At 43.0% G+C, this 8,910-nt stretch overlaps 1 protein-coding gene across 1 annotated transcript; it reads right to left on the bottom strand.

Moving 5' to 3' along the window:
• Positions 1-2,840: 2,840 nt before the first annotated feature.
• LOC147419136 (Sodium Bile acid symporter family) lies at positions 2,841-7,119 on the bottom strand. The gene is made up of 6 exons (XM_086505424.1): positions 6,789-7,119; positions 6,346-6,712; positions 5,977-6,072; positions 5,583-5,889; positions 4,508-4,755; positions 2,841-3,284 (listed from the first exon to the last, which is right to left on the bottom strand). The coding sequence occupies exons 1-6, from the start codon at positions 6,892-6,894 to the stop codon at positions 3,020-3,022; spliced, it is 1,389 nt and encodes a 462-aa protein (XP_086361550.1). The 5' UTR covers positions 6,895-7,119; the 3' UTR covers positions 2,841-3,019.
• Positions 7,120-8,910: the final 1,791 nt, after the last annotated feature.

Consider the following 8,910-nt stretch of genomic DNA (forward strand, 5'->3'; position numbering starts at 1 on the left):
GTGGACCTAGAGAAGACCTTTGGAGCAAAGGGGAACTATCTCATGGTCTCTCTAAAGATGGAGGAAGGTTAATATCTCTCAAACCCTATTGATCAATAAACTTTAGAGCTTATGCGCTCAGCTAGTGTCTACCCAAGCTCAAGTTGAGGATAAAGACAAGGCGGCAATCCTCTTAAGTGCCTTCCTAGAGGAGTATGATCAGATTGTCATTGTCCTTGAGGAGAAAGACCCAAGTCCAAGATTGGAACAAGTCACCAACTCATTGCATGAAGAGCCAAGAAGAATGGGTAGCCCTAAATGTAATCGTGCTCTTGTATTTCTAAGTACAAAGTCAAGAAAGGTTGCAGACATGTTGGTAGAACTAATCATCAAAGCAAACACTTTTTCAAGTGAAGCTTTGCCCTAGGTTGAAGTGGAGGGATTGGGTATGTAAGGTCTCTCACAAAATCATACCAAAAATTAAATGGTCATCAATCCTAAAATTTTGTCCACTAATATAGCTATGAATCCCACAATTTAGGGCATGACAATCACCTCCCTCCAATCAAGGCTGAACCCCGATAAAAATGTCTTCACCTTTCATTTTGAAAGCAATGCTATTTGGTGTTTCCTCTCATCATGAATGTTGAACTCTCTCTCTCTCTCTCTCTCTCTCTCTCTCTCTTCTTCTCGGGTGTGTGTGGGTGTGGGTGTGGGTGTGTGTGCTAATAAAAGGAGGAAAATGGTATAACCTTGCTATCACCCAAGTGCGGTAGATTGGTTATGCCATTTCCCTCTTGAGTAACAAGTCTTGAGTTCAAGTCCTCATCGGCTAGATCTTTAAGGTCTCTTGATATAGTATGTCCTACAACGTTAAAACTCTCTTCTTCTTCTTCTCTTGTTTTTTTTTTTTTCTTTTTTGGGGGGGGGGGGGGGGGGGGGGGGGGGGGGGGGGTGGTTGTTTGAAAACCTCTGGCCTTGTTGGGCATGCTTGTGCCTTACAAGGTAGCAATGAACTCACCCACACATCACCTATATCACCCACGAGCATGCATGAGTGGGCACGAGAAAGGTAATCTTGGATAATAGGAAATTTTGGGTAGGAGCTCTTGTCCATGCCCTTCCTCATGTTTTGTCCAGTTTCGAAACTTGAACTATGGAATTTTCTTTTCTTGGCACTACCCCCCCCACCCCCAACCCCCCGCGCGTCGATCCGACATCCCGGATTTCTCCCAACTTGTAGATTGCCTCCCCACCGTTGACCCCTTTACTCCTCCCCCGTGTCACTTATAGGCGAGGAAACGAAGCCTAAGGGCAACCACGCTACTAGACAAGAGTGTACTATGTAGGTGGATGAGCTGTCAATTCACCCTTGCGAATTGCAACGAAGTACTTGATGTGACCTCTATTGAATAGTATAGAATGTGCATTTCAACCATCCACACAAAGTTGTGGCTGGTGGGTGCCCAAGATTCGCGTGACGATATGAGTGTCCCTGACAAATAACGAATTAGAGGATCACACCTGTCACGACAAATGACAAATTAGAAAACGACACCTGTACTGTAATCACCATTAGATAACCTACTAATAAGCAAAGTCTCTGAATGGCAGACCTAGTTAGCCAAGTAAATGGGCCATCCAACACCTTTGGGGGGAATAAGGCCAGCCTGTGTAAGACAATAATGGCTCACACAAACTACCCCTTGGCACTAAATGACACCCTTCTCCCAAAATCAACCCTTAAATTAGAAGGATGCAACACCCTTCAGAAGAACTGTAGGAAATTTGAGAAAATAGTTGTATGCCCTTCCAGTTTATGTAGATAGAATGAGAAGGGGAGCTCCTTCAAGGCCTTCAAAAACCTCTCATCCCAATGCCATTGTTCTCCCAATAAGCCAGCTCACATTTCTTGTGATGATCATCAAAGCTCAAGTTTAGGTGGTGTACTTTCAAAGTTTCAGGTCCCCTTCCATCATACTTCACACAAGCCCCACAGCTAGTTCACACAAAATTTCAAATCAAGTTTACACCTACCAAGATCACACAACTCACCCAAGTTCCCAATCACATTACCTGCCAAAATCACAGGCAATGTGCGACCAATGATTCCTTCTGGAGGTAAGGGTGTCATTTAGTCCCATCTTCCCCTCAAGGTAAGAGAAATGGACATTTAGAATTTATATGTTAGCATATAGCTTGTCACAAACCAGGCCTTTTTGACAAAATTTTAAACCCGGAAGACCCTACGGACCATCAGAGAAGTAAGTAATGCCGTGCTTTGCACTACCACATTTTCTTCTCCTATATGTGCCACGCACTACGGCACGCACGGTTCCAAGCAAGCTGCAGGATTCAAAGAGAAAGAAAGCATGTTCAAGTCAGTGTTTTAGCTGCCCAACATTTAGTAAAATGACAAGCAATTCATCTCCCTTAGGCAATAATGTGCCCAAAACAGAGGGGCAGGAAAAAGAGCAATTGAGCAACCAGCACTTGTACATTTCCTGTTGAATGAAACACCAAAACTAGCGTAACAGCGTGGCGTGGTAAATCTACGGGGATTGAAATAAAAACCTGAACCACCATGGCACGCAAGTTACAACAAAAACCTTTTAGACATTATTTGATGGATCTAGTTTCAAAACCAAAAATGTGTTTTGATTGCCACTTCCATGGGACAAATAAAACGGCTTAGCTACAAAAATTACATAAGGTATAGAACATGTTACAGAGGGCTCATTCTTCCTCTTGCTCAGTTAGCCTCTACTTTTCCGGCACAGCCATTCAAAAAAGGAAGTAACATAATTTCCCGACTGCCTAAAAGAGAGCTCAAACAATATCTTGAGTATCTACTCAAAAGATTGCGAAATTTAACTCATTATACATTCCCTTTTGATTTTCAAAACACAGCTTGGGTACCCTTGGCAGCCCCATAAACAATATGTGTAGCTATAGAATGCAACTGCTGTCTACCACCATGGCACAATGGCTACATGGTATGAATATGTACAAGGCTGAGTAAGAGCCTATTAAAGTATACTTAAGCTGATAACTTACCTCCTCTTTGTGTTTGCAAGTTGGCAAGCAGATTCCTATCATCCGATCTCCCCCATAGTACGGAGAGGGAGTTGCCATTGCCCCAAAATGAGGCCAAGCTCAAACCCAAAACTGCCATCACCACTACTGAGCAAGCTGGGGGTACAGCTTGAGTGCCCCCCAAAAATTGTGTCGCAAGCAGCCCAGCCAATGTAGAGCTTTGCATCCCAGTGCATAGTGATAAAGTTTTAGAGGACTTATCATCCAATCTGTGAACACAAAAGAGCACCATATAAGATCCATAATCATCCTATTTTTTGATACATTGAAAAAATATCTCATCACAAAAATAACGCTATAGCTACACACACATCATAATAACACCATGATCATTCCGTGCAGTATAGATTACTACTACCCTAGAAGTGTCTCACAAAGATTGGTCTAATGTAACTCAGAATCTCTCACCTAAAACATCAAAACCCTTACATGCTTACAGAGGGGGACACCTTTGTCAACATAATGTGTGGTTTTCACACCCAAGGCTCTTGCCCATTGGAGTGAGCCCTGGTGCTGTCCAGCAATGGTGTCTTGTCTTCCCGGCCAAGGAACCATATGTTTACAACCATCTCAGACCCATTTCTCCAGATAAAATATCCCATTAAGACGCAAAATTTGGCTTTAAAAATTATATTGCATGAACCGATATGCATTAAGACTATTATTCTTCAATTTTCATGACATCTGAAAAGATATTCGTTACTATTCATACATTAGTTAGTATAGGAATTCCTCAATCACCATGCATTGTTTGTTGATTAGATTGGCACAGATTAGCAGTTCATGGATCCAATGATTATGCTCCATCCCTACATGATCACTCTCCCTCTTTCTAACCTCATCACTCAATAGTGCTCTATAAACCTCTACCCTGCCTACTTTCTCTCTGCATTACAAAGTCAGACATGGTCTGAACTTCCAAACTATGAGAAAGGCTAAACCATTTGCACACAATAGAGTCTAGCCAATCAATCAACCCACCATATACCTCCAGAAGTTTAAAAAATCTAAACTAAATTAAGTGTAAGGACTCGCTTAGCATTTATATGTTTGAAAAGAAAACTGATGCAGAGTTAAACAAAAGAGATAAGCTAAATGCATCTAGAAGATGCGACTTTACAGACATTCACAGCAAGGACATGAGACTGTAAAGAATTGAACACTAAACATTAGTGCTGTGCAACACAGACGCAGACATCAGACAAACATCCATCCTCTTAATTCCTCCAGCAACTTATAGACTAAAATGTGTAAAGTAAGACAAAAAATTACATTTGCAGACCTTAACTTCACTATTGCTTCTCCTGTTTCTACGTTCTACAGCGACCAATAAATTTTTCATACAACACAAAGGTTGCGGCTCAATTTGGAAATCAATGAGAAGATGCAGGGGAGAAAAAAAAAGCATGGTAGGTAGCCTCAAAGTGTTCACCTTAATGCAGGAAGCCTAGCCATCCAGTATCCAAAAGTGAAGGCTGCAATGTGGAACACCACCACGGGTGCAAGCAGTCGAAGCCCTTCAAGGCTCACAACATGAGCCTTGTTCAAAGCCAAAGGGCTCCCAATGCACATTGATGTGCACACCATGGCCATCACTGGCATGACAGGCCGGATCACGTCAACTGCTGGCTTCGCATATGTGTTCAATCCAAGGCCCAGCATCACAGGGCATAGAACAATCTGCACACAACATGCAAAATATGAGGTGGTGAAATTTGAACAGTGAGTTCCTTGTTGTCAAAGGCTCTCCAAAGTGTTAATGCCTATGCTCTACTCTCATGGGTTGTACCGTGTTCTTGTCTTCTTGGCCATTTTGGCCTTTAAGATAAATTAAAACATCTTTCTTGCCTTCGTTTTCTCATTCTTCCTCTGAGGAAACAAAAGAAGGTCCTTGGATCTTGGAACAATGACAATTGTGAAATATGAAAGAAACCCATTTGCGCATAACAAGGCAACCAAGTATGAACCAATTCGTTTAAGAAACTTCAAACCAAAAGAGGTGGGGATGTGTGCACTTGTGTATGTGCACATATGTGTGTGTATGTGTGCACACATGCATGCATGTGAGTGAGCATGCACACTCGCATGTATGTCCATAACTCTGTAGGAAAGCTCCGAGGATTTTCCATTGTTGTTCCTTCAAGTGATGGAGTTCCAAGGAGTAGCTCAGTGGCTCAGACCTATGCCAAGGCACAACGGCCTCTCTTCATTTCAATGTGCTCCTTCATGCCAACCTTCACAAGTCTAATCAAAGATTGAATGGCACTCATAATCAACAGCTCAGAAATTGAGCTGTAGCTGGTTTTGACATCTCTCACATCACCTTGACATTCCCCATCACATGCAGCACACTTAAGACAACTAAGGGAGCATCCAAAATGTCGAGTGAAGCGTGAGTATGGGCACATGGAGGGTTTCTTTTTTCTTTTGGAAGAAGGCATGCAGGTTTGGTGGTCGCCGCCGGGGCGGGGGGGGGGGGAGGGGTTTTGTTTTACATGTCTCTTCACCTGCAATATAGATTTGGCCATGGCAATGCCATCAACTGGGACCACGGATCCGATAAGTAGCCATGTCAGCAGCGGTGTGACAATTGCAGACGTGATCGTCGAAAGGCTTGTTAAGATAATGCTCAATGCTACATCTCCGTCACTCAAGTAACTCGCGTAACTAGACAACTGAGCACCAGCCACACACGCCATGAGTATGAACCCAGAATAAAAAGCTGCAGGCATGTTGAAAAGCTTGGCAACGAGAACACCAAGAAGTGGTTTGAAAGCATATTGTGCTATGTATCCAACCAAAACTGGCTTTGGCCTGTGGACAGCAAAGAGAAGACTCATGTTACTGATGCCCACATGGGTAACTACCTGAAATGAATTGTAGTTAAATTGTTCAGTCTACCTCTTTAAGACGATTTCAAAATCCTTGATAGAAAGTTGGACACCGATCGACAACATGATTCCTCCAAGAGCTGGAGCATAATACTCCTTGCTCACCCTGTGTATCAATATCAAAAAAGTAACAGTCATCAATATGCTACTAGAAACCCTTCCAGCCGCCAGTAGAGTACGACAGCTTGAGATTACTATGATCTCAGGCTCCTTCTATAGGAGCCACCAAATATTCAATTCTCAACGAACAACAATTCACTGGCCCCATATTCCCTCACATCAGGCTCAGGTGGCCAATCTCATTACATAGACAAACCAGCAAAGAAAATAACTTCGACATGGGATAATCGCTTAGTTTCACAGGTGAGCAATGACATACCACGTGAATGTGCTCGGCTGAACCAAGGCTGCAACCGCTGTAGCCACCACCACATATGGCAACAATGCTGACAGCGCCTTCGCAAAATCTCCATTGTTGCTTCCCGAGAGCCTTCGAGGTTTCAACCCAAATGAAGCAAGGGAGACATTACCCTGTTTGTCGTGCGATCCTACTGTCCCTACTCTCCCTCGAGGGGTAGCCTTGCAAGAGATATTGCTTAGAGTCCATGACCTGCCTGGCTTAAACCCTCTGCACTGGAGCCGAATAAATCGCAAGAAGTCACGAGGCCTTCTCAATCTACCAAAACTGTGTCCACAAGCATTGGCAGACGAGCCAAAGAGCTCACTCACCAGGCAAAAATGAACACCTACATGACAGGTACAACCCAGGATTGGAAACCTACATCAGCAAGCTATATTAAGGCACACTTCAAAGTTCATTACCTGGGCTACTTTGTGTGAAAGCTCCAGAAGGGCGAGACACACAAGTAGGCGAAGGAGCGGCGAGTCGTTCCAAGGGGCAGAAGCACAGAGAGGTACTTGAGGCCATTTACAATATCGACACTCAGAAGGTTAAAAGAGCAAGATCAATCTTGCGATGACCTTAAGCTTTGCCTGAGCTTCCTGTGGAAGTAGACCTCAAGATAGCTTGAGAGGGCTATATGCAATGCCCTGCATGTAGCTATGTCTTGCTGGTAGTAAGCTGCAATCTGAAGCTGGCTGCGAAAATACTGGTTCGCAGCTGGCTAAGGATTCTCTTCTGCTAATAACCACCTTCTTGGCGTAAAGGTTCAACCACAGGGCCACAGAGAACGTTTGGCTATGGACTCTGCGAAACAGGGCTAGCTCAATGTCTTGAGCCCTGCTTCGCCGTAGCCCTTCCGAGCTGATGAAAGAGGCTTCTACACACTCAACTCTTCTCTCTCTCACACACACACACGCACACGCGCGCGCGCGCGCACACGTTCTCTCTCTCGCTCTCTCTTCCAATCAAGCATATACTTTGCAAGCAAGCATTTTATTTTATTTTTTGGGCTGAAAAAGTGACCCTTGAGGAAAAGAAAAATGGGCTTTCTATGCTTTTTCCAAAATTTGACTTTAATTCTAACAGGAGAACAAAATGAGATTTTATTTCCTTCATCGGATTTTAAAATTTTGTTCATATTAAAATATCAAAGAATATAGATATTAGAGGGTATTTTGTTTACTGTTTTTTGGAGTTTATGCAAAAAAATTGCTTGAAAGTATTACGTTAGCAAACAAGCACCCATGACTCTCCATGGGGAAAATATCAGATTAAATAATCACATAGCGAATTATTTAATCGCGTTGGGGTTCACTTTTTGGGTATTGGTTCAAAAGCTACGCTTGTGGCTCTAAAGATCTGCACATCACCCTTTCAAAGCCTCTTTCAAGACCGCTGCAAGAAGGCCGGTTTTCCCAAAACCACCTTTTTGACGGTGCTGGTTTCCCTTCTGATGATTGATGACCACTCGTCTTCCTGTGCTGGCCCTGCCACGCTGGAAACTTTTGAAGACTGCCCATGCCACGTGTCGACCCCATAGACTGGCCCCATCCTTTGGTACAAACAAAAACTCCCTCAACAAAGTAAAAAAAAATTCACAGAGGCTTCCTTTTTATCCAAAACTTAACTTAGATGTGCTTGGGGAGCCTCAGCACTCTACGGCACTGGCATGTTCAAACGGGATCAAAGGTGGAGGTGAAAATTGTGAGGTTGGTGCATCGCAGGCCATGCGATTTAAGCAGCCTGAATTTACAAAATTGTCCCAAATTTACAAATCAGTTGCATTTACATTTAACTAGCTTGCGCGACCGCCTCTACAGGCGGGTCTCGCTCGCTCTTACTATGACACAAATTAAATTAATTTAATGATACTTGTTTACATGATGTCAAATGTGGATTTATTCCACTCCATGTTGGGAGAGAAAGAGAGGGAGAGAGAGAGAGGGGGGGGGAGAGAGAAGATTATCGTGCTAATTATTGTGCATTTTCACTTATGCTTGCAAACATTTCATACGGATTGTCCTTTCTCTCTCTACCTTCAGTGAGAGAGAGAGAGAGAGAGAGAGATTACACAAAAGCACATCAAGAAAGAGAGAGATTTCAAACCAAAAATGATTTTGTAGCTTTTCAATCAAAAAGATTTCAAAAGTTACATCATTGCCAAAATGGCTATGAAATATATCTACATACCACTCTTAGTCGTGCTATTTCAATAGGATCAAGATATTGAGTTGGAGCTCGACATACTTCTCTTAAATCTATTTTTTGGATCCAACTCAAGTAAATCTTGTAATGACGAATGAACCCAAGCTCTTGCTTTAAGACCATGAGCCTAAGATTGGGAATTAAATAAGGATCAAGCAACCTAATGTAAATTGTATCCAACTCTTCATCTATATGCCATGCAGTGCAATTGTGTTCGATCACTTCCCATGCCCATTGCCATCCCCATTCGGCAAGTAACAATGTGGAACATGTGTACAACTTTTGCAAAGTCCAAACTCGATATCCTCCAGCAGCAAACCAGTTCACAACTTGCTT

The sequence above is a fragment of the Adiantum capillus-veneris genome, chromosome 29, assembly GCF_014529385.1.
Source record: "Adiantum capillus-veneris isolate H3 chromosome 29, ASM1452938v2, whole genome shotgun sequence".
NCBI classification, from domain to species: domain Eukaryota; kingdom Viridiplantae; phylum Streptophyta; class Polypodiopsida; order Polypodiales; family Pteridaceae; genus Adiantum; species Adiantum capillus-veneris.

Coding starts and splice junctions, on each gene's coding strand:
- LOC147419136 (XM_086505424.1), bottom strand. CDS start 6,894: ATGGCCTCAAGTACCTCTCTGTGCTTCTGCCCCTTGGAACGACTCGCC. Junction 6,073..6,345: donor CAGCCGAGCACATTCACGTG/GTATGTCATTGC, acceptor ATTGATACACAG/GGTGAGCAAGGAGTATTATG. Junction 5,890..5,976: donor TTTGAAATCGTCTTAAAGAG/GTAGACTGAACA, acceptor TGCTGTCCACAG/GCCAAAGCCAGTTTTGGTTG.